At 32.4% G+C, this 27,458-nt stretch overlaps 1 protein-coding gene across 2 annotated transcripts in view; it reads left to right on the forward strand.

Moving 5' to 3' along the window:
- LOC109541340 (protein rhomboid) overlaps positions 1 to 27,458 on the forward strand; it is a 124,775-nt gene that overhangs the window by 5,038 nt on the left and 92,279 nt on the right. Inside the window, exon 2 of one of the 2 annotated variants that reach the window (XM_048664222.1) lies at positions 24,417 to 24,456. The exons of the other annotated variant lie outside the window; for it this stretch is intronic. Within the exon in view, the coding sequence (XP_048520179.1) occupies positions 24,417 to 24,456 (40 nt within the window). The remainder of the gene's footprint in view (positions 1 to 24,416; positions 24,457 to 27,458) is intronic. 2 annotated transcript variants of the gene reach the window in all.

Here is a 27,458-nt window from a genome sequence, read left to right on the forward strand (position 1 = left end):
ATTTCCCGCTTGTCAGTGTCATATTTGACAGTAAATGGGGCCCAAATGGGGCTCCCATTTACTGAAATACCATGAATTTCGATCCCCCATTCCAAGCGTAAGTACCCCAGGCCATTTCCGTTACAATATTTTACTGCAAAAATGTTTTACTTTCATTTCGCGAAAAAGTTTTGCAAATTGACGTAATGAGCAAAATGCATTGCATTAAAATATTTATCTTTGAATTCTAACGTTTAGGAGGACATTTTTTTCTCGGACATTGACACAGATGAATGGATATATAGCATATATTCATTCAGATTCAGAGACATACTATCATCAATTTAATAGCATATTCGCATAATATTTTATAATGAAAAAAAAGTAGAATGAAGCAATAATAAGTCTGGACCAGGGTTAAACCAAATTAGCTCAAACAACATTTATCATATACTTATACCATTAATAAAAAAATATGTTCATTTCCAATATTTATAAGATATTCAAAAGTCCGTACAATTCTCTTCTGAAAGGAAATTAACCCTTTTCGACAAGAGAACTTGAAAAGTTAATTTTTGTTTCCAGTTTCTTATGATATTTGTAATATTTGCACTATTAATCGCTTGAGAAAATGATCGCGGAATGTTTTCGTTTTAGTAGGCATTATAAGTTCCTTCACCATTGTGGCAAGATAACATTTTATTTGTCACATTATTTATAGCTTTTCTTGTCAGATTGTAGCTTTTTCTTATGTTTTCTTAAGTCGCTTGTTTTTTAACACCTATTCATGTTTGCTATGGATTCCATCCGTTCTTATTTGTTCTTCATGAGAAATGTACGGCTGATCGATACTTTTGTTCACTTCGTCCCGCCATTGTAAACCTGTTATGTACTGTTATTTCCTGTATTATGCATTTTTCTGATGACGGAATTGGATCGATTTAATTCTTCGGTTTTCCGTTAGAGCCTAGCCATATCTAATCCTTCGATATTATTTAGAAACAATTTGCATTGTTGGTCAGTAGGCATAGCTTTATTGTAATAAAATAGCAGGTGCGTTTAATTTAAAAAGCATCTTTCGATTCATTAAGCGATTTTCCCCATGCATTAAAGATGTGCGTACTCTAAAATAAAATAGAGAAAAATATCGGAGCTTTTTAAAGATTTCTTCTGAATATTAAGTGACAATGATATGTGTGTCTGCAAGGTTTATTTGGCGTACCCAAGGCTGCCTTATGAACTTCCACTATAAACCTTCTGCTTTGATGCCGATGCGTTTCGAATAATTTATCGCTTACCTAAATCACCTAAGTGCGATTTGCCTTTTGGATTTCAGAAAATAAATCAATGTATTAGCAAGACTTTTATTTCTTTTTTATTACACTTGTTATTCATTTTATGAGAAAATTACAAAAAACTTATAAAATCAAATAGATGAAAGTTACCGGAAACGCAAACCACGTTGATAAAGATATGAATATTATTGGCTTGAACGCATTTGCGTTACCAATTTCCAGTTTTTGTTGATCAGTTGCATATGGCCTGAGACAATGCATTACATTACAAAATAACTTGAATACACTTGGTTTTCCACATTCATTAATAAATTAAGCCATGAATGCATCTACCGTAAACATTATATCATAATAAAGTATTAATTTGAATTATTAATGACTGTTATAACTACCATCGCCATATGTTTTCTACTCCATATATCGACATCATCACAGGTGTCAATACACTCCATGCAATACGCATTTCGCATTTTAAAATATGTATTATCTTGTCATTAATCGAATTAACTAACCATCGTATCAGATTATATTGCAAATTAAATTATTAGGGAGTTAATATGACTTGCGAAGTAAAAACGCAGAAATAATTGAAATACAAACTAAAGTAAATATGATTTTTCAGCTGAAATCTGAGATTTGAATTCCGCAAAACCCGTTCAATGTGAAACAGAATTACATTCATTGCTCTGAACATGTATTTTACATTTTTGATTGTTTCAAAGACTAAAACTTTATTTTATATTTGAAGAAGTAAAAAATTCCTCAGATAATCACAAAATAAGGAATACATTTTTAGATCTAAATGATTTCCAGTTTCTGTATGTAACTTAACAAATCATAGATATAATTTATTCCTGTAAACAAAATGAAAACAATTATTATAAGTTTTAAATTATTATAAGTTATAAGTTTTTTAATATTACGGTTATTTGCTAACATGTGTCTCTAATAAAACAACTTATTTATATAATATTTTTATCGGCAACGTGCATACCAAAGCGTATAGTAAGTAATTCCACATCCGTCGGAAGTCAGGTGAAGTCCTCATACCTTCTTGTTAAATAATTATAATTTTTTCTCCTAAATAATTTACCTCAGATGGAGGAAACAGATAAAAAGATTGTATAACGCTCATTCTAAACGACTTGATGATACGTGCGTTTCGTCGAATGTTTAGTTTTCAGCATGAGAATCAAAAATATGTTTTTTGAGTTACAAAAGCATGAAAGTAAATCTGATAAAAAGAGTGCACAGGGAAACTTGTATAGGATTTGGATCAAAATAGGTTTTTGTTTGTTTGTTACTGCTTGTTGAACTTTATATGCGATTTTTTTTATTAAAATCGACAGACAAAATTACGCGAAATTCAGTAAATTTATGCTTTTTAGTGGATATTCTTGTTTAAACATGTTATTAACAATTGTTGTTCTTGTTTAAACAATTATGTTGTTGAGGTCAGCACACATCGCTGATTATATTTTTCAATTTTCCAAAAATTTGTATTGTCTATGTTCGCGCAATATTTGAGCGGTTTTGATCTTTAAATTTTTTTTCGACAACCTCCCAAACAAAACAGCATGCGAATGTATATAAATGTTCGCGTGAAAACATAATAATAAACAGCTTTTCGACACTTTTTCTTAACCAGTTGTTAGATTACCATCTCAATTCCACATATTCAGATTTTCACACAAATCTCCCTAGCCTCTATTCATTCTAATTGATCATTAGCTGGATTATAATGCATTTAATGAAATAGAGACAAAATACAAACGCTTTATAAAATGAATGAGCATTCGAAAGAGTATCCCAGCTCTTGAGAAATGTAAGAAAGGCAATTTAAATACTTCTGAAGACCGAGAATGTGTTAATCTTGGCAAGCTCTTGAACGTTTTTCTAAAAGTATATACTTTTTGACATATTTGCCTACAGATACAGCTTTAATTGTTTATAAACCCTACTAAGATGTTTTACTTTAGTTTTTCCTCAAATTCAGAAGGTAATAAACATACACATAGTTACATTAAAAATAAATAGGTTCATTCAGCTAAAATGACTGACTTTTGATTTTGTTTTATCTCATAAATCCAATTATCTGTGACAGCCAGTGGTAGATAGCTTATTTGATTCTTCACGAAAACATGTACTGAAAGTGTTTTATAATTTTCTTTTCGTTTTACCGACGGCATAAAGTTAGGCCAATAGATTTTAGGAACCAAGACGCGTGTCTTACGTACCTTACAATTGTAACTAGATAAACCTTCAATTTCTGCTCAACTTTTCTTATTTAACGGATTCGAACCATTCTAATATTGGCTTTGAATCATACATCTTATCGGATATGGCTTTGAGAGACTTAAACTTCCTTGTGTTATGTTTACTTCCAAACAATTTGCATTAATTTAGATTTATTGCGAATATTAATAACAAAATGTTCGACTTCTTTCTTTTAACCGGAAATATGGCTGCCTTTTGACATCAAAACGAATTTCATAACAATTAATTCACCCTTAAATCATGCATCAATTACTCAGTCTAAAAATAGCTTCTCACAATAGGTATAAAAGGTCGACAATTAACTGACTTTTGTTCTTTAATATTTCGGGCTTTAAATAGACCGAAAAGTCTTTTGAAAAGTCGCTTTTGGATCTGGGTGTTCTGTTCAAAAGGATTTGTTTTACCCGTATTCGCCCTCAGTTTTTAAATCAAAGGCCGCTAAGATGTTTAACTCAAGTGTTTTAACTAATGGAGTCAAAGGAAGCTCTGCCTTTAATTGTCCATTCAATGATTTAAGGCCGGTATTTTAAACAACAAAACAACTTTAGACCTACATTTGTGTGGAACAGGATACAATGTACATATTTTGTAGGCTTTTGAAATTTAACCCAAACTCATTTTAAGGTCTTTTAATTTTAGATTTATATAAGCTCCAATACAAGATTAACTTAATCCAAAGTGAGAAATATTTGTACCGAACTTTCGATCTGTATTTTCGGGCCAAAACTGTCACAGTTCTAATCAGGTGATGCTATTATAATTTCAGGCATGACCAAACAGGATTCTGTAGATTCTGACCAAAATCTGCATTCATTGCGGTTTAAATGGTTCTCTATTGATAAATTTCTTTCGCGTTTCTTGGTGCGTAATAATCGGTGCATCGGCATTTTGACATGCATGTGAATTCGGCGTTATTAAATAGACGTGATGGTCACAAACCTATTTGCCAACAAGTGTAACATACTCTTTTCAATACGATTTCCTAAGGGGATTATATCTTAAATTTGGACGCTTTGTTAACTATCCACATAACATTTCTGGGGCGGTTGAGATCTTGTTTTGTATTCGTTGAGATTTTCGAATAATGGCTTTTGGGCAGATAAGCTATTTACCTGTGCATATGCGAGTTAAAAAGTTGTTTTTGTCGGTTATAATTTGTTTGCGTGCGAATGTTTTTCAACTTTTGTCTTTTCGTCAATCAAATATACAATTTTGTTTCTGGACGTAAAAACTTAGTTTTTAAAAAACGTTTATTTTTACAGACCAAAAATAGATTCTTTCAACAGCGAACTAACTACCTTAACTGCTAACTTAAGACTAATTTCCTCATGCCGAATGTGCAGCTTATATAGTGATTAAATGCTGCATCGACAGTTATTGATTAAAATACACAGTGGTCTGCGTAAGTGGTCATATAACTCCTCCCTCCTTAAGTTTGAGAAAATTGGTCATATAACTATACCATGAACATTTTTTTAGCAAATACACAACTGGGTCTACTGCAAAGCTTTTTTGCTAATAAAAGCTATTTGTAAAAATCGTCACTGTGTAGGTCAATAATATAAGTAATTGCAAATCGTTTATACAATTATTTAAATATGAAAATAATAACGAAGGTATTTAATATGTTTGGGTTAGTTTAATTATTTAGATATATTTTCAAGAGTAATGATTAATTTAAAATAAAGTGTCATATAAAATCAACCAGACCCATAAAATTTTTGGTTTTTACTTTATTCCGGTAAGCATAGAATCAGTTCGTATGGATTGTATCCGTTCAGAAAAGTGAACTTTCAGTATAATTTCAGTGTCGTAAAATTGGCTCAATTTAAATAAAGTTATGAATACAATATGCTGCCAAACTATTCTTCTGCCGCCTAGCAGTGGTGCACGTTTATTGCCTTTATAAGAACAATAGTGAATAATAAATTAATAAGTGATAATTTATCATAAATAAAATTGTATTCGGTTATTGTCCGTGGCTTCCTCGCGATATTCCACATGAATGATTTTAATTTATTCGAACACAATGAAAGGGTTTAGAAACAGCTGCCATTCTGCTTGTTTTTTACACAAGTGGTTAATGGGCCGGGTTAGCAACATGCATATAAGAATATGAAATTACTCTAAATGTTTTTTGAAAAATTATCAAATCAAATTGCAGTTTTGTTTGTCGTTTAATTTTCAATAAAATTAACGGCCCGCGTGCTATTTTTCCAGTAGTAAGTAAATATTTCACATTTCAGTTTCAGTCAGAGAATAATCGAGAAATTTTTACACTGTGTGTAGCAAAGTTCCGCTAGTTCCGAACTATGCAAAATGCAATTGTAAAAATTGAGCAATAAGTCTGTCGAGGATTTTAAATCAATTGGGAAACCAATTCAATTTCACGCTGATTTTCAATCATCACTAGAACTAGATCTTAGGAATTTCAGAAAAAAGTTAACCATTTAACTAATTTGAAAGTAAATAATTTTTTAAAGCTCATTGAACGAAAAAGTGGAGAATGCACTAAAGAGAAGTAAATCTTGCACACTGTTACTTGAGAATTTGATTTTATTTATCAATTAATTTTATAGTAACTGAATATGATCAGTATAAATTATTGTTAATCGGTGCCGCGTAATTATCTTCTCCTCTACATAAATATTTTATTTCTAGTTTGCTTCTCATAGCGAGATTCTTTTAAAACCTTAGTTTAATTCTGGAAGAAAATCTAAATAAAAGCTTAATTAAAATTAAGAGATTTAAGGAGATATATGAAAAGCCATCATAACTCATGAAACCTGAAAAGTAGTATCTACAATTTGTTCACATCTACAGGGTGTAAATGTCAAATTTTTGATTTGACGTTCTTACTTTTGTTTTTAAAATATATCAAGAAAGTAGAAGAGAGCTAGTGTACTTAAAAAGTTAACGTTGTATTTCTTTAAATAGGACACCCTATATACATATTATTGCATTTTCGCATTTCAAAGAAAATTCGAATTTGTTTGGAAATCATAGGAGAATGTAATTTGCTTTCCATATTATTTCATTTAATGTTATCTCAGCATAACTCATGTCCTGTTTTTAGATGTTATTACTACTTTTTCATGGTATTAAATTAATTGTTCATTCCTGTTGTTTTACTTTGTCAGTAATGGAATTATTGTATTGTAAAATATTAGATTATAAAAGTTAAACACCACTGAAACTACAATTACATTGAAAATACAACATTACACTTAATGTCGCTCAGTATTATATTAATTTTCTACTGTTCTCTTCGTTCGAATAGAATATTAGTGTTCAAGTTATACAATATTTTTCCCGTATTCGAATAATCTTCCATAAATAAGTTTATCTCTTATATGTTTGCATAACTATGGCATGCATATTGGCTATGTTATGGCTATGTTATGGCCAGTCTGTTTAAAATTTCAACAATGGCGAAAAACTGATCATGAAGTTATTTACTAAAAACGGTGTTTTTTATTTCATCACCCTGTATATGGCAAATAAATAATTAACGAGCCTGTATTTACATCAAATATTCTTCTTAAAATCACTTAAGTACAGACAATTAATTAAATAATATTAAGAAGAAGTAAAATTATTCTATATGACAGATACTATTAGAATGTTTGTAGAAATTTGCTCAAATATACAGTGTCCCATTAAAAAGTTCATGATCAACTGCATTACCCGAAAGGGGTGATTTTTCTTATAATCAATTCTGGATATACTTTTTCGGTAAATTATATTCGAAATTTTTTCTTGTAATCAATGTCAAAATATGAACAGACCACTCTAAAAATCTACTCCTGTTATTGCTGAAAATTAAATTTGGGAAGTAAACTCACTCCGGCTTATTGGATTATTGGACTGATGTTAGGATTCACATTTATAGCATTTCCAAGAGTTTTTCTTTTCAACAGATGATTTAAAACAGCTTAGAATTTTAGTCCGACTCTGAAATGACATGTTTTATTCAATATGCGTGTACCGTGTATACGTTTTGCCAAAGATGCGAATTGCACTCTGTTTTAGCGTCCTGGCTACTTATTGATAATTATTGTTCAGGGTGAGTCAGTTTATAGTAGCAGGACTTGTATTATATTTTGTGACAAAAATTATATTTTAAGGCTAAAAATAAACATATTTTGAAAACTTGTTGGTTTTTGAGATCCACAGTAGCAAAGTCGATATTTTTTCCCATTTTTACGTTTTTTTCTTGATAACTTCCTTTAAGTTTTATTTTCAGTTTACTTGAATCTGAAGTTAAAGATAAGATATTGTTTCATAGTTCTGTATTAAGTTGCGAGTAGTAAAAGGCGTTTTAAAAATTTACAAAATTCAAAAACTGATACTTTTACGCACCTGAATTAAAAATTGCTTATTTGTTAAGATATGAAAGATTCGAAATATTTGAAATTGTGATTGCTAGTAGAAATAAGAAAATATATACTAGTTTGAACATTTTGAAAAGGTGTTGGTAGCTTGATTTTAATTATGTTTTGGTATTGGCTCGTCCTGTACTATGTATGAGACTTTTGAATTTCCTGCAAACGCCAATCAATTTTTCATTCTCAATAAGCACTTAACAGTTAGTCTTGTTGGTCTTCTGCTTGATCGTTTTTTGCATTATTAATGCTCTTCTCGTCAAAGTCATGCATAAAAAAGCAATGGCAATTTGTTTAAGCGCTCTTATCAGCTAGGAAGTTTATTGCAAATGAATTAAACAGCTACTTTTGGTGGCTCGTATCTGCCTTTTCAGATCTTAATGATCATACGTTTTCTAGCGTTTGGAATTTTATGATTCCAGACTGTGTACAGGAACGGACGTAAGACAAGCAAAGTTTGCAGTATACTCCTTTGAGAGATTGATAGAAGAAATCCTCACAATCTCTAACTGTTGATTAATGTATTAGGTCACTATGAGTCTTGAAGGTATTTGGAAGTGTCTTCATTTTCATAAAATGTCACAATTTCGTGGGTTTTAATCTTATTTTGTTTGAAATCACTAAAATTTACCGAAGTTAAAACCAGTAAATTGCGTTAACATGTCTCGTTCCTATGTGAGAGATCTAATTACGTAAAATGTCCTTAATGTTTCTGCTATGCTTAATGCCCTTAATGGAAGTCTCAGTGTAAAACATCAGCATATATCAGAGCTGATGAGACCTTTAAGTCTGATTTAAGTATTAAATATTAAAAGTAATCATCTTATGGTTATCGACATTGAATATGAACAGCGGACCACCTTGCTAGTAATTAAATCTAAAAATTTACGAGTCTGCTTGTAATCGCAGGAAGTAGAAAACTAATTTATGGGCCCATTCAAAATTATATATTATAAATTAATGTATCAAACGCATTCCATGGGACATGTGAAATCGTGCTTACATAATTTCATTGTCATTCATAGCCCGTCATTAATATTAATCTTTATTTCTATTATATATAATATCAGAGGCCACGATGGACTTTAACATTCTTAGGAGGAATGATTACATTATCCAACAAAAAATAAATCGTCTTGTGCTGATAAAAGATTATTTTTTTAAATCTAATTTCACCCATTTGAAAAAATCATGTGTCGACACAGTAGTAAAAGTCGGTTGATGAGTTGTGGTTTGTCGAAGGTTTCAAACCTAAAGAATAGTAGTTAATTTTAGTCTAAAAGAGCCTAAAATTGATCATAGAAATTTTTTATTTTTTGATTAAAAACTTTCAATCAATCACTACCTCAATTCGATACCTAGATAAACTGAAAGTTGTTTACCGGTTGTATCTATCGTTCACCGAATCGTATTCTATGACTAAAGAACTTAAACACGACATGCATTTCTGTTTATTTGGTTTTCATTAATTTATACATTTCATTTTCCCTGTATGTTTTTTGTCACGTACAGGTGTTGGCACCTCTTTCTGTCCATCAAAAAGATTCTGAAAGGGGTTGAACCGTGAGAGCATAAAAGTCAACGAAACGAATAATTAATCACCACGTTGGCGTTGCATAACAAAACGGAACATCTAATTCTTATTCAGTTTTATTTCGTGTCTAGGGTACCTAGATCTGGTGACATTGCAGGCCCATCGTGGCGGTGACATTTGAAGGGTGATTTTTTACGCATAAAGAGAAGATAAATTCCGTTTCGAAAAATATGCGGCGTCATTTCAACGCTATTAAAATCCTTTTTCAGGTAATTAATTATACTTCAAAGGTTTAGTTTCACCCATGGGCGTGATCAAACATGTCTTAATAGAAACGGGGTGGCAAATGGGTGTTTGATGGATTAAAATACAATGGTAATAAATCAACATTGCTCAAAAGAACTTAAATAGAGTATTTGAGTGGTGGAGGCTTTTGGAAAATGCATACGGAGATAATATAACAGACGCGTTATGAAAATAATATATTTGTATTCATAACATAAAAGCACTGGGTGCAGCACATTTGTCACTTGTTATCTGGACATCGGCGCCCCCGACGAGACCCAATGCCTTCTTTTCGTCCCATCGAGATCAAACGACTACCATTTTCAGGGCTGGACTTTTTCAAAAAATTGTCAAAACATTTACTATAAACAATTACAACTTTTCATTAGAATCAGACTGAATTGTTCCTTTTACCGAACAAGAAACTTTATCGAATGTGAGCTGTAAACCCTTAAGCTGTTCTCAACAGTAAACAGACAAAATTAAACTTATTCGAACATTTTGATTGGGAATATTTTCATCTCAATGGCAACGAGCACTTGAGTAGCAGAAGTAATTATTTTATATATATAATATATTTCCTAATTTTATATTAACAACATTGTGTAATCTAAAAAAAGCTTCCGAAATATTTAGTTAAGAAAGTTGGATGTCGCACTTGCCTTCATTTTCATCCAATTTCCTATAATTTATTAGGGGGCAGGTGTGTTTCGTCGCGGCTCGTGCCCCCAAATTTCAGATACAAAAGCACCTGTCTTTAGATTTGCTTTTTTATCAGGGCTCATGTTACGGAACGATAAATAAATGGGACCGAACTAAGAAGCCAGAGTTTCCGTCCGAAAGAACCACTTGTAATGAGTTTTATAATTAAATCGTCAAGTTTACATTAGGGTTTCGTAACGTGTATAATCTGTAGACAATGATGGTTTACCAATATACCTACACAAGGTCATCGGTGAAATTAACAATGTATCAATGTTTCCGGTCTCTGTGATCTGGAAAAATTCTTGCCAAAGGGAAAATATTGCACCAATTCCCAATATTTTCTTGTGATGTTCAGTCAAGAACTGGTCAGGTTTGAGAGATTTATCATATAACAACATGATAAAGCTAATGACAAAAAGAACACTTAAAGTTCGTAGACATCAGCGAGCAAAGAGGTGGAAGAAGTACTATCTCTTACTTTAACTATATGGCTGGGGGAACAAGAACCCAAATGATAAACGAAGTGCCTTTAATATTTATCAAAAAACTTAAACCCGAAGAAGCTGCACAAAGAAACAGTGCGAAAACAATAAGAAAATGATTTGAATGAAATGGCGAAAAATAAACAAGTTGAAACTGCAGTAGAAAATTATAATCATACAAAAGGATGAGGTCACCCGAGCGTCATTAGGCAGATATGGAAAGAACGACACCGCAACGAGTGGTGTCGAGGACAGGGCAATCAAAAAAGGAACACTCTAGGAACGAGGGCAATTATATTATGGAAGAAAATATAAATTAAGATAATAAGAAAGAGTTAGGGCCAATCAAAACAGTACAGCCCAAAACAATAAAAACACTGGAAATAGACTTTTAGAGAAGAGCGGCGGTTAGGTCCAGATTGGAAAGAATTATTAACGAAATTTTAAGACAAATTATGAGGAAAGATCGAAACATAGTGGATGAATTAAACAATAAACAACTAATGTGACACATGCAATGAATTCCGAATATAATAATCCCAAAGATTATCGTGGACTGAAAATCTGCAAGAAAAAGATAGAGAGCACTGCCAAGAAAAAGCTGGCAATATTGGTATCTCACGTAGATTCGTGGATTCGAACAACAGCGAAGAGTGGAAATCGGGATTGCAGCACGTAGTACGTTATAAACAGATGAATATGTAACCTGAAAAAGAAACTACTGTTTCCGAAGGTTGTTTCTGAACACCGATCCCAATAATCTCCTCTTATCAAAGTTTCTCAATATGTTTTCAGGACCACTATTCCAATTTTAAGAATCTAGTAACAAGAGGCCCCTAAAAAGGTAACACTTCTTTACAAGTTGTTGTGGTAACATTTTAACTTCAAATGCTTCAATGCTTAAAATAGCTTTCAACGCATACTATTAGCATTAGGATCATATACCATTAACGGTAATGGTCCCGTGCGATTTAGCTAGACGCCAAATGCGTGAAGGTATTCCTTCGAAGCAACAGGGCGTCTGCCCAAAGTCATTCTTATTCATTCACTAAAAGTACTATTTAAATTTTTATGCGTGTTTGGTAAGGCCTTTCCGGCGTATCGGGAATCGTCTGCATCAATTTCATCGAATGCTCTTATCAGCATTAATATTCAGGTCACAAGGGCCTCGTAATAGATTGACATTCTTCGCATTCTGTGAGGTTTCTGCACTCAAGGGTACTGGTGTGGTTAAGGCTGGTCTATTTTCAGTTGACGACTTCTTTGAGTTCAAAGTTTTTAACGAGCTTCATATATTTTTTTAATGGATTGGGTTATTGATGTTAGCCTATCTTGAGTATTGTATCTGTCTCTCGTTCAAACCTGTGATTGTTAATATACACTTTTTTATATTCTCCGTAGAGTCTTATATGGTATTTACCTGTTGGTCTTCTAATAATAGTAAGATATAGCATACATAGATAGATCGTAGGAAAGAGTTAGTTACGTAACTATTTTCAAAACTATTTGCACTTTTTTTCAATAATAATTGGTAGAAAGCCTGTTGGTTTCACTGTGTTGGGCTACTGGAGTTGGGAGGCTGCAAGTATTGAATATAATGAATAACAATGGTAATGAAAATGGTAATGAAGATGGAAGCTGAAATATTGGGAGCAGAAATGAAATGAATGAAGGAAAGTCACTAAACTACTGAAATAAATTAAAATCCTCGATGAAATGAAAAAATAATTTAATATAACTTGGACAGATTCGACAAGCTTTACAAAGCGCATTACCTAAATGGGGTGCTTGAATCGAGTACCTTATTCATTCAATCTACTCTTAACGTATATTATTCTAAGGATAAGAAAAACAAGGAGCCAGTTTGTTTTGTTTGCTAAAACCGGAAAGAAAAACATTTGAGGCCTTTTCAATTAAGGGCGCGTGCCCTACGTATTTACAGCTTACACACTTGGATTTCGGGTACTAAGAACAAGAACCATCCTGTTAGGCAGGTGGTGAAAGGCAAACATAATGCTTTGCATGCAGGGGGTCATTTAGATCAACTATGTTGCCAAAGCTCTTGTTAAAAAGAACGTTAAACAGCATGCTGTTATCTTTTTCAGGTTTTAGATTCCGAATTGTTGTCTCTCATTTTTTTCTGTCGTAGCCCCATTAGTTTCTTAAAAGGGTTTAAGATGTTTGCAATTGCTATATTGGACACAAAGATTCGAACGTGATCAAGTGGCTCATTAGAAGCTTTCTATAGACTCTTGCTGCGGAATGTTGTTGATAACTAACCGAAAACGTACCTGTAAGCTGCAGCTGCTAGGTTTAATTGTTAAAGTTAAGTTTTTCCCTAAAAAAAACGTTTTTCAAAATTGATGGCGTGACATGAAGAACAATGTCTATCTTCAGACTCTTTAGAGCGCGAATAAGTAACAACTTCAGTTTGTATCTTCATAGACAAAGCCGCGTAGTTAGAACTGATCAAATAATATGATTTCCACCAAATCACAAACGGATTTTTAATAAAGTTAAGGCTGAAGAGCACTTAAATAAATATTACTGAAAATTCATGCGTAAATATATCTCTTAGTCCTCGGTTTCCAAACTAATTGATTTTTAATGGAACATCAGCTGCTACTAGATCAAGCTTCATCAAAACGCAAGACGTTTAAATTTTTACCTAGAGCTATTCGACATTTGTCCTCTTTACAAAGTCAAATAAGCAAGAAAAACCCAACTATAATGATTACTGAGACTTTCTAGCCTTCGACTTTGTCATGAGCTTAGTTTCAAGTCCTCGGACATTTAATTTTTGGAAAAATAATTAACACAAAACTGTTTAATTCCTTCGTTTCTTCCGCGGTCCTTCGCACCGGATCCGCTAGACATTGTCTTACTTCGGATCTCTTTTTGCATAAGACGTTACTTCATTTTTCTTTCTTTCAAGTATTGCATTTGGAATCGAGGATTTGTTTTAGAGTCTATCATGCATTTCTACTGGTTACATTGGCTGACGATGGAATTTAATTGATTTTTTTATTGTTAATGGCAACGTGGTTTACTTTAAAACCAAACAAGAGCTTTGGAAGGGACGGAAATGTGCCCTTCGTAGTTAGAGCGCAGGAAGCACGCGATTGGATTTCAGCACACGCCGCGATTAAGAGGATGTACCACGCGAGCCGTTCAGAATTCATAAAAGTCCGGATACACCGGTACCACTAGTATTGTCTGTTTTTTAAGCACGATACGTACACTATTCAATTGGTAATATCCTTGCATTGTATTTTGTTCGTTGCTTTTTCTAGTTCAAGTTCAGGTCGTCCATAGAACTAGCAACCAGAATTGACTTCAGCTCAAAATTGCTTGTATTATAAAATAAGTAAAACGTTGGTTTCGTATCAAATGGCAATATTTATATGTCCCCTTTATGTATTTGATGCATTATACACATCGTTGAGGTGTGTTTTAAGGCCGAACATAAAGAAATCCAGGCCATTGCACTGTCGGATAGAAGAGTGTCTGCCTAAATAAGAACTAGACAATATAATTCATATAATCGGAATTGAGATTTATATTCATCATGTTTAGTTCATGTTCATTACGATCTATTCATTTTTCCACCGTCAATTGCTTCACAATTCTTAAATTGAAGTTTAAGGCCCTTTTGAGGTAAATGCAAGTAATTGCACAATATTTTTGCAACTGCTCAAACCTAGACGTACGTAAACATTTACACCTTAATTATATCTCATCCGTGGACACGGAAAATATGTGAAAGATTGAGTGAAGATGATTGTGGAATTTATAATGATTTATATACATTCATCCATTCATAAGTAGTACAGTTTTTTATTTAAATTTATTTAAATAGTTGTACAAATGGATGCAACTACAGATAATATATTATTCGAAAACCTACAAAGCTTTTAGAAAGACCTAATATTATTAGAATGATCCTCCTCATTCATCTATTGCCCATTTTTTGCAATGATGTTTATTTTAGTTTGGGAGAGTTAGTTATATATCAACTGAATAATGCTTTGCCTCATTGTCTTGTTCCAGTTAGGAAGTCTGAATTAGCAAGTAAATGAACTATCTATAGAGTGGACAGCCCGATAACCCAATTCATCTCCAATAGGTCGTTTTTATATGTTTATTTATCTTGTGGTGAGGTCAAAAATTGATATCGATTTGTGCGAGTATAAAATAAGGAGGAAATCGGCACCTTGTTGAACTAGTATAAATTAAGCGGGACATTGTTGTAAAGTGTACTGTGCGCCTTTTTGGCCTTTTTCGAGGCTTGATTTATAAGGCGACAGTGAGCAATTTTCCTTGAATTAATAATTCTTATATTCCACATATTTGACATGGTTCTTATTGAAAGCCAGCAATATCGGAAATAATCAAAAGTTCTATAAAAATTCAACGTTAATTCGAAAATTCACACAACAAAACAATAACTGTATGAAAAAAGAAGCAACCATTCTAACTACATATTTATATTAACTAACACAAATACAGGGTGTCCGTTTTTGGAGCTCTAAGCTTAGCTGGAAAAAATCTAAATTCGAAAAAAAGTGTTTATTTTCTTGTTTTATCTTCTTCTTAGCTTATTTGACGCGCAAATTTAAAATGAATAATGCTTCATCATTGCAATTTTTTTCCTCTAGAACGTGGCGATTTTGTATTAAAATGCGACTTATGGATTCTTAACAACCATCATCAACTTCGTTTTTTCTTACCCCTATATAAATCAAGTTATTTGTTGGCATTTAAATTTCCATCAATGAAGTCCTATCTTATAATAAATTTATCGATTACACAATGTTCCCGGTGATCCATTATAAATAATACTAATATGTTTATTTTCCATCGAATATTCCACAAAAATCGATAAATTGTAATGCCCATGTATGATGCTGAAAATGGTGATTCATGCGTTGAAGATCATGTGGCTAATGAATATATCATCTCCATTAGCCCATTAGATTTTCATGAAATGCCATTCGATTATCTTGGTCTCCAATAAAACGTTCTTGAGTATTTTGCAATTCAATACGCTTAAACTTCTTCCTCAGAGAATCTGTAACTCAGTTCTACTTCAGTTTCAACTTCGGATCTGTTATTTTGCTAGTTTTGTAAGAAAAAAATATCCAATATCAAACTCCAAACAACATATTTGGGCCTCTCACACTGCATGTAATGGCTACACACTTAAAAAATCTTTTTTTCGTCAGTTTGCTCGAATTGTGGATAGCTTAGTTATTGGGCCTATATAGTTTAAATCTAAACTATTTGGTATTTTATGGAGTATATATGTTTTTAATAACTTCAGTCGATTAAAGTATGTTTTTCAAAACGCTTAGATACGAGTATAACGCATTTAGGAGACATTCTAAATAAACGGGATCAGCGTTTTTATGTTTAGCGCACAGGTATACTGTACTATACTATACTATACACAAACCCTCCTTCATACCTATAAGCAATATACATATGTGTTTTTGCTTTTATTGCCGCGCAGGTAAACTAAACCTAAATAACCGAAGTTGCAATTATCCCACTTGAATAACCTTCAGCTATACAATACAAAACTGGTTTAATAATCCATCATACACATTATTAGAATAACCGGGCACAAACACACCATCACACCCGGCAAAAAAGCTGTTGATGTTTACCAATTCGCAATAAACAAATTTGACAACCAGGAACGTGAGGGTCTCGTTTAACCATTCGAGAAGATAAATAATCACGAATCGGCACAAGTTGATTAAAGAGGACGGAGGCCCTTTTGGGAAAAGGCCCAGGTACCATCATTAAATAATAGCAGCAGCTCGTTACGGTCGTACCACTCGAATAATTTGTTTCAAAACGCAAACAATGATTCATGATTTTCGGTGGCAACTTTTGGTATTTAAGGATTTGGAAATCTTGAAAAGAAAAATGTTTATACGATTTAATTTAGATCATATACATATTTCAATTTTATATTGTTTTAAACAGTTGTTTTGCAGACCTTTTCTATTTTTGCATTTTTGATATTAGGATTAGCAAATTTAAAATCATGCTCCAGCTCAATCTTTTAGTAGTTTATAACTTTGCAGATTCTAACAGAAAGGCATGCCTGTCGTCACTAGAATGAAAAAGTTACTACAGTAATTAAAAACTTCCAGATTGTAGAATTCACAATAAATCGTATTTGTTGTAGGAACACGTTTGTTTTATAGATATACAAATGTTTTTCTAACTACGTATGTATGTATATAAAAAAAAATTCTACCTCAAAAAATATACTCAATGGTTCTCAAAACATTTATTTATGTGTTGACATACATACATAATATATAGTGCTTACATAAATAATTGAGATTTTCTATAAGTTTAATTAGTTGCACATTTTTGCGGCCTAATTGCTTGTTTGCACACAATTCTCACTATTTTTTTTAATTCATTTTGTGGTGTTAGATCTACAGTCTTCTGACCAGTTCTTTTTGGAAGAATCACTTTCTTCATTCATTTTCTTCCGCCCAACGTAAACCGGCTCTTTATCGGACATTTTCTGAACAGCCCGTCTTCGTCATCAAAGTTTTAATCGATTCGCATTAAATTAGCAATGTTCTCATCATCTTCTAAGATCCCAATAAAAAATATTCTTTAAAATCACCTATTGATTATTTTTAACATATGTTGAGAATCTTCAGCACGATTCAGTCTGTTCACTAACTCTACAAGATCAGACCTTTCTCGTAAGCCACTCATAGGCATCAACTTTATTGCATCATTCGTTCATGTCTCTGAAGAAGTGTTGAACACAATTTCACTCTTTTACCAGTTTTTCAGGCTTTTGCTTCCAACACCACATCGTTCAGTGATACATTCTTCATACATGTCGTAATGTTCCCATTTGTTGTAAAATTATATCTTGCAACAGGCTTTTCCAATATGTAACTTTTGCCTTTTGGCTCACGCTTTGGTCTATCGTCTATCAGCTGAATCAGGGTGAATGAACATGCAGACTCCAGTTGAGGAAAATTGTCATGCCACTCAGTTCAAGAGTTACTTTGAATTGCTTTTGTTAAGAAGCTGATTTATTAGTTTCATTAGTTGATATTTTAATATAAACTATTTTAGAATAGTTTAGAAATAACATTTCTTCAGATGTTAATTCAAGGAGTCACAAACCTACAACAAACACGGACAAATTGAACAACAAACACCAAAACGTTTTTAAAAATAAATAATTTGTGAATTCGAAATAATTGACTGAATCCCAGGAAAATAGTTTATATTAAAATTGGAAATACAGTTAGGAGAACTTACATGATTAGTTGAGATGTTGGTATAAATTAAAATGTTCATTCATAAGCCCGCAGAGTACAATTCACAAAACAAATAAACAACGTGGCGCTTTGCGAAGTGGCAATAAGTAGATCGCATTACAAAAATAAGTGTGTTCAATCAAGTTTAGTGCTCTAGTTTAATCAAGTTTAGTGCTCTAGTTAATCTTTTTGAATAAAAATAAATAATATAATATAACATTTCTTTCTGACACTGTTTCCTTAATGTAATTGTAGCTGACAAATACTGAGTATTCTGCTACAGTAGGAATAAATAACATATAAAAAGTTTAATGAACTATTAAGTATAAGCTTTTTGTGGACAATTGTGTAATGGACAGTTTAAAATGTTTCATTATATCAGAGCAACGATTGGTACCAAATAGTCTACGAAGTAACGACATTCTACACCTCTAGCTTTCACCCCAAATGGTTTAGTGTGACTAAGCTTTAATGCATAATTTCGTTATTAATATTTGATGATCAAATATGTAGGTACTGGTAATTCGACTTACTGGTAAATTATTAAAATGATGCAAATATTTGAAAATATAATCCTCTAATGGGACCACACTGTCCGATGCTCTTACCGAACTAGCGCTATGAAAAGGTGCTACCAGGTGGTTATGCGATCAGAAAAGTTACTTGATGCCAACCGGTGCTGATAGATACCCTGTCTGACATCTGCTTATAAAACGCGTGCTCCATTTTTACACCCCCCACATATGTGGTCCTTAATACGATATCGAATTGCCCTGTAAGGGATGTTTTTCATGGCCCAAAGGTACGCCAACAAGGTGGCATTATTGTTTTCGACGAGATAACAAAGACGATCGGGCCACATGAGCTGTCGAATAAAAAAATATTTTTATTTTTCAATGAAGATTGCGTTATCTCTATGTAACGATGCGTTTGATGTGTTTGTGAAAGCTTTTTGCGCAAGTTTGGGCGTGTAGAACCGGATTTGTTTTAACGGATAGATTTTGATATTTTTAAGTAGAAAAAACTATTTTATTTGATTATCTAATTGATTTTCGTAACTGAACTATTTTAATGCATTTTTAGTTATCAACGCTTCGGCAACTACGTGGTTCTTTAATTAATTCGGCGCAATTTTTTAAATCGAAATTTTTCGATCGTAGGTATAGCTCGGGGTAAAAGTGAAACGATCAAAATAATTATATCTCCCGGGCTCCAATTTATCGCAACCCATTAAGGATCTTACTCTATATGCACTATATTAACTTACTTAATGTTTATTATTGAAGAAAGGGTAGGAGGCAACGGCAATTTAAATTACGTATGGTTATAGGATGTGCTGAATGGACAATACTATTATATTTAAATGTGATGAGAATTGAGTTGAAGACCATACTGAATAAAGATCTGAAGAACAACTTTTTGAATAGAACTTAATAATAACTAGAATAAATGACGGAATGAAGTGAATCGGATTCGTGTTTATAACATGGTTCCAATATGGCATTATTTAATATTTACTTGAGTTTATAATAATTGAAATATACGTGGGTTTTTAAATTTTGCCCTACTACTTTGTGTAATCCAGCATTATTTATACATGTAGGATTTTACGATACGAACGTAGCGAAATACCGATTGTTCCTTCTTCGATTAATCACAAAATTAATGTACCTACCAACGTAGTGTCAACTGAGAAACTAATTTATTTCTCTGAGCTAAGATAGATACGATTGGGACAGGAAAACTGCCTTCCACAATTTTATTCTTTCATTTGAATAAGTCTTTTAAATGTATTTGTTCTGTTTTATGAGAACATTCAACGAGATTATTTTATTTCAGTTTATTATTATTTTTATAGATTTATATTGTCTGAAAATTATTTTAATTCGAGTTTTACATGTTGCTATCATGATATATTGGGATCCTAATATTGTAGACTGAAAGAAAATATTTGCGTTTTATTATTAAAATTGTCCGATCCGTAAGTATTAATAATGAGGTCAACTGTGATTAATGGATGTTATTGAAAGTAAAAGTATGTCATTTTTCAAATTGAAACGCTGATGTAAGATTAATTCAAAAAGTTTAGTAAAAAATAGTGTATATTATTGCTTTTTTGTTAGCTTATACGATTATATTAAAAAAAAAATATTTTTGCACGTAACCATGCCATTATAAAACTGGATGAAAACATCGGATTTAAACATTTTACAGCACTACCAATAAAGATATGACGTTTTTGGAATCTGGCACTACTCCATCAATTCATGAGTGAACGAGACGTTCCGCGTAGGTGTCCACTGGTGATGAATAACAATTAAGAGAAAAAACAAAAGAGGTGCAGGGGCCGGACGCTGATCTCGCATGCACTCAATGGACAACTTCCGTTTCGGTTTTATTAATGGAAAAATTGTCGCCGATGGAGTAATCACGCGTTTGGGCGGACGTATGACATGTATATAGCGGAATAAACTGTACGGTACAATGTGCAATGCATTCAAGAAATGGCCATGATGCTACTACGTCCTATTGTATATTTTAGCTATTCGTCCTCAAAGATACCATATTAGAACAGTGTTGAAACTATTTATTTGATTAAGACCGGAAGCAAATTTCATCAGTTTATATAATACCTTCTAATAGCAGTATGCAGGTAACCTTTCAAAGGTCAAAAACAATGTAATTTAATATATGCGGCAGATCAAACGGGGTTGACTGAAGTGAACTTAACTTACATAAGATCTAATAAAAAACATAGCTGAAACTGCTAATTATCTGGCAACTATTTTGCTTATAAAATGTTTTCATTTCATTCAAAATGCGTGATTACAAAACATTACTGGCTGAATATTCAACTACGAAATTCGGAAAAGTGATCATTATTCCCGTCAACGCGCCCTGCCAATATCGGGTCTCCATTATCCGCTTTCCTCCTAGTCCTCACTCACTTTTGGCACCTATTGGTCGACTACAGAAATGCAATTTTTTCACCTGAACTAATTTCAATAACAAAACTTGTTTTCTTTTGGTGGTACAGATCTCGTTTGAATATTTACTGGGCCTGTAGAAAAATTTCTGATTGTTTGCTCCTCATCAAAATTCTTAAAACTTTTCGATATTTTGTTTTCTGTTTGAACTTCCATTCGATTAGAATTTCGATTTTCTGTTAGAATAGAGCCTCAAGTTAAACGGATTACATGAAAATCAAAAATAATTCAGAAGGTACAGTTGTACCGAAGTGTTTTGATCAATATGTATAGCAAAACCAGCCACAGATCTGTTGTTGTACAGCTCCAATATAAAACAAAGCCTGTCGAGTCCTTGCTTATACGAAAAAAACGAATTCTCGTTTGTTGTCTGTGCATATTTATTACATTATTACTTCTCCCATTTTTTAGTCGGCGCTTCGTATAGTGACTTATAAGTCTTTGGGTGTGGCCTTCGGTACTAAATACTCCTCCACATGTACAGGGCATAAAGAAATCCAAAAGGAGCACGACAAAACTGTGTTATGGGGAAAAAAGCTTTTGTGTGGATTTAAATTCACGCTCTATAGAACCTTTTTTTAGTTGAGTTCGTTAAATGGCAGTGTTTTAATTGAGTTTGGAAATAGCTTTTGAAATTTCATAATACGGAAAAAAAGGAATTGTCAGTAGCTCAGCAAAGCTAGATTTTCCACTAAATTTAGTTCAAATGTTAATGTTTAAAATATTATGCAAGCGATATAAATGACCGCAAATTAAATAATTCGAAAAGCGCTCAAGTTTGGATTGTACTTTAAATATTAGTGCAATAAATAGACTTTTTGCAAATTGCCGGATCATCAACCACAGGCTCTTGGTTATACAAAAACTAGTTATAAAAATCTAATTCGTTTTGTTCCTGTTAGTTCAGAAATTATCTTATTGCCGCATGCCTAACTAAGCATAACTAAAGAGAACCAAATTACTTTTTATGGGTTTTTGTACTGTCCTAGCTCCGCTTAATCACCCGAAAATAATTACTACTTTATTTCTACCTGACTGTTGATTTAAAAACACAAAGTATACAAATCCGACCTAAAATTAGTACTTTTGCCGGTGCTAAACGACATCAACGCCCTGTTATTCAGCGTTGAGGCCGCTGTCCTCACTTGTGGTGGTCCATGGGTGGACTACCATTAATCGGCAAAATATTTCGGTATATTATCAAGGAAATGTTGGGAAGTATACGGAAAAAAATTGGTGTTGGTTATATCGCCTGACTAAGCTGTAACTAATTTATTTAAAGAAGTGTATTCTGTGGGAACGCCACCGTGAACATTCTATTGATGTTATTCCGCCTATTTCGTATACGCAGGTAGATTAATATGAGAATTTCTCCATAAAAAAAAATCAGTGGGTTTGGTAGAAATATACTCTTTCAGATTATTAGAATCTATCTGATGCTATTTTACTCAGTGAGCATTTATTTTGATAAAAAAGTGTTAGCCATTAATCCATTTTGTTGCGGAGCTACTGTTAGAAGCAAAGCGTAATAACTGACCTTTTAATTGAAGATTAAGACTTTTTCAGATATTTAACAGTTGCATGGCTTGACTGAAAGTGCACTTCTATCATGTATACATTGAAGCAAAAATTTTGATCTAAAATGTGCTCCAAGCAGTGTTTTCAGCAATTGCTAGAAATAAAAGTAGTAGCGGCTCTTTTGCATTGCATTTTTGCAAAGAATCCTACCTTTCTACTTTCCTACTTAAAAGTGTAATTTTTATATGGTACGTTTTTTTCGCAAATTTTGTGTTCACTTTGTCGTTAAATTGGTTTAATTTGAGACTTTTTTCTATAGATTGCATAGAAAGGGCTGTTAAACGATTACGATTCCTGTCATCTTCGCGCATTGAATTTCTGAGAAACTTGTTTCGGTTTAGGGTTTTGTTCGTTCGGTAGTTCGGTCTCGGATATTGCCATCGGAGTTGCTTCCACAATTTCCAATTATTTTTTTATTTTTGTTATTATTTTAGAAGTTAAGCATCTTCATCTTAAAAGTTTTGCAATACTTTTTTGAATAAATAATAGACTTTGAATTGAATACACTTTTCATTATATCATTTTTTTAAGTTGGACTTACCGCTGAATAAACCAGAAAGAAGTCTCTTAAAACTTCGATATCGACAAACAACCGATTGTTCTGAAATTACACATAATGTTAAAGGACATTTTTTATATGTAAATATTGTGAGAAATAATGTGTAGAAGTACAATTGCTTTGAGCAAATGCTAAAAATATAACTACAAGGATAACTTTACATTAAACATGTTTTAGCAATTTCAAAATGAACCAATTTTTCTGATGTTTTATTTGTATGTCAGTAATTTTTCCATCAAAAAACTTGTTAACATTTTAATTTTTTCATCAAAATATAGAAAATTATTTATTTTTAACTTCTGATGAGGACATTTCCTCAATGAAATATTTCATTGGTTTTATATCACTGTTCCAGTAATTATTTTGTTGTTTTATTGACTGGTTCATCCCTTTTTCGTTTATTTAAGCAAAAGTATACTCTTTAAACACACATTTCAAATTGTTAAATTGTTATTAAATATATTAATTCAAAATAGTAATATGATTTAAGTGCTTTCATTTTTTTAACCGAACATAAAGGGCGTAATTAAGTGAATATTATAGCAAGAAGGAGGTCATATTGAAAACATGTTTACAGGGTTTTATATTATTGAAAAATCAGAAAATGTATCTAAAATTGTCAAAATTTAGAAAAGAGTTCTATTTTTATAGGTCTCGGTTAGATGTTGTTTTAACCGTTTTACTTGCATTTGTTGCAAACTTATTCGAAAGCTTCTGAATTATTTGCATCCATCTCAGTAATTGCTGGGAGATGAACAGGGACAGGAGGTCGTTCTCTGTAATGTCGCCTTTGAAAATCTTTGTACTAAATAAGTATAACGGAAGCGTCAATTAAAATTAACATGACACCACTGTCCATGTAGACTGAATCATGATTTATTTATATTCAATACTGTTTGCTTAATTAGTATCACTCATAATATTTTCTCACATAGATTACCTTTTTAATTACGGATGTTTATTACAGCAATTTTGTCTATTTTGTCTTTTTAAATAATAGTTTTCTCTGGACTGTTACTTTACATACTTTTTCTTTTCAGGTACGCATCCATTATCCCATCTTCCACAATTTTAAGGAAGGTAAATATAATTTAATTATAAGTATAACCCATAAGAAAAACAGTGGCTCTTTAGAGTGTCTACTTTTTAGTGAATGCCATCTTTCTAAAAGATGCCATGATTTTTATATTTTTTGCAATAGATAATAAAAAGTCCTGAATGAATTTTACAACAACAAAAAAAAATGAAGTTGCATTTGCACACTGTATATTTTGAGTCCAGTATAGATAATTAGTATAATGGTTTAAGATGCTGTAGATATACAGGGCGTTTCACTTCTTAAAAGCAACTCTTTCAGCTTTGTAAATTGAGGCATTAAGTTCATTTATCACACATATGAGGAAAGCCAATATGCACATAGTTTTTCCGTAGCTGTTAGAGAACGAGTTCTGTATTTTACCTAGGTATTCAAATTACTGTACATTTTTGTTGGAAAATTAGTCTGAAAAAAAGTCCAGAAAAAAGTTCCGCGCATCATTATTTCATCCGTAGTAAAAACTTACCTCTTCAATGGCTGCTGTTATTTAAGATCGTCTTTGTAGCAATAATTTATAAAATTCCATTTATGTTTATGTATATTAGTAAAACCACTATCCCTCATTCTGAATTCGAATCACACTTTAATAATAAAATTCACTAAAGTTCCAACCAATATGGTATCATAATTAGCAAAGTGTGATATTATGCCATGTGAAAATGCATTTTTCCTGGTCGTGAAACAATGCCCTCATTAACATTTCAGCATTGTCCTCCTACTTATAACCGCATTTATATATGACTTATGAATGAAATTCCCTCATTGATTTTATCATCTGTGGGAAGCCAAAGGTGGAAGACTTTGGATTAGCGTTTTGCACTGTTTAATTATGCAAAGTTCTATGTGCGAAATAAGTATCTGCGATTTTTATGATGAATACAAATCATCATCAGGAGGTTTACATTTAATTTATTGTTTTTTGATTGTGCTAATTGTGGAAATTGACGTTTAATTAGGATGTTTGGTTGGTTTCAAGTGATTTAAAGCCATTTTTGACTGTCATACATTTCGGTTTTCTGGCAACTATATGCGTAAACAGATGTTTTGAAAATTGCCTTTACTTTTACGTTTCGAAATTCTTCTCTAAAGTATCCGAAAAAGCAACATGAATTAAGTTCGCCCGATTGTTGCATTCTTTGAAGCCCGTTAGTGATTTAACATTCCGTCGACGTTCAGACGAGATTTTATATTTAGTTCTATTTTTCATAACTTATGAATAAACCATGTGAGAACATGGTGTAGAAAAACAATGTCGTGTCTTATAAGCCTCACAATAGACAATTTTGTTATAAAAATGCACCGTTCGCATACCTCAAATACAATTTTTAACTGGTTACATGTCGATCATTTCTTTAAAACAAATTCTTGTAGTCCTTTGCGTTTTTGCTATCTGTTTCAACTTTTGTCGCTGCCCTTATAAGGAAGTCTGCAGAGCATGCAAAGTAAGGAAATAGAAAATTAGGGAAACTCTATTATAATACAGGTATCAAAAGTTGTGCATACCTGGTTAGAAAGTAACAAATTCACAAAAAAAATATTTGTATATTTCATTCCGGTAACCACTTCATTGCCTGAATTGACTTCATTATTCAAATTCACTCATCAAATAAGGCTTAATGCGAAATCGAAATGATGCGCAGCGAAAATAAGCTCAATTTAGAAAACCTATCTAATTAAGGATCTTTTATCAAATTTAATGTCCCGGTTTCCTCAAAGGATCACATATCAGATAAAAATTCCCTTGATGGTAATTCCTCGTATCTCAGTGGAATGGTAATTGATGGTAAATTAAGTAGTCGAACTGATAATGTGAAGAAATGTTATTTTTGAACCGCATTCTATACGTTCCCCGAAGATTGACCCTGTGATAAACAAAGAACAAATTAATTAATTCGCTGATTTCGGTCTTTATTTACAATGAAATTTCGGTTATAAACTTGATAATTGGCGCTATAATATTGGAAGCGTTATCTTTGGAAATAAAACGAAACATAATTAAATTTTCGTCAGTTTGCTCAACGGATGAATTATGTTGCTGTTAATTAGATCAACAATTTTTGTTACTGAGTTTGTTTTTAACGTTATAATTTACGGCGTCCTCGGCAAATTCGACAACAAATTCAATTTATTTATGCAGCGCGTTTCGGATTTATTACGGTTTTCATTATAGCCAATATAGCTCTCAAGTCTCAAGAACTACTTAGTATAGGCAAGTCGACGTAAAAGCATTTGAGTAAAATCGAATTATTGCGCCGAACTGAACACTTCGAAACGGGGTTTTAAACCATCCGAATATACGAGTTGGGTCATCACCATGACGTAAATAAACCATAACTTGATGGCTCATTTGGTGGCCTCGGTGGATCCACCAAATAAGTGCGGTAAGTTAATAATGTATGGGTCTCAGGCTCCCTGCTGGTCCAACCTGCTCAACGTGCCAGCTATAATTTGTATTAAATGGTTAAAATCCACTTTTTCGGCTTTATTTTCCGACTTTCGACTTTAATGTGTTGAATGTGACGCTAATTGTGTCTACCAGTCCAATTAGAATCCATAGATCTAGTTAAAATTAATTAGTTGATGTGCCTAACTTTGGTAGGTATTGGTTAATGCTGGGATAATTAATAAATGTTTAAATTAATTATTTAATTTGAGATGTTTCTAATAATATTCGGTATCGTCTATTGGTTTTTTTGTCGTCTTATACAGGATGAGTTTTTTAAAGTGTTACAATGCTATATCCTAGAAAATGTTGGGAAAATAGGAAATAGGTAGGGGGACGTATTTTAACATATGTTTTATTATTCTACTCAGGCGCCCTCTGTGAGAGGTCAAGGCAACATTAAAATTTTAAATGGAATGATATATTTTTTATTGTGAAATTTAAATCAACATAAGAAACTATGTATACAGGGTTGCTCATTAGTGCGTCAAAGTGCGATATCTCAGTAAATATGAACTTTACAAGAAAATACGTCCTACGAAA

The sequence above is a fragment of the Dendroctonus ponderosae genome, unplaced genomic scaffold (assembly GCF_020466585.1).
Source record: "Dendroctonus ponderosae isolate FM_Combo_2020 unplaced genomic scaffold, Dpon_F_20191213v2 Dpon_F_20191213_2, whole genome shotgun sequence".
NCBI lineage: Eukaryota > Metazoa > Arthropoda > Insecta > Coleoptera > Curculionidae > Dendroctonus > Dendroctonus ponderosae.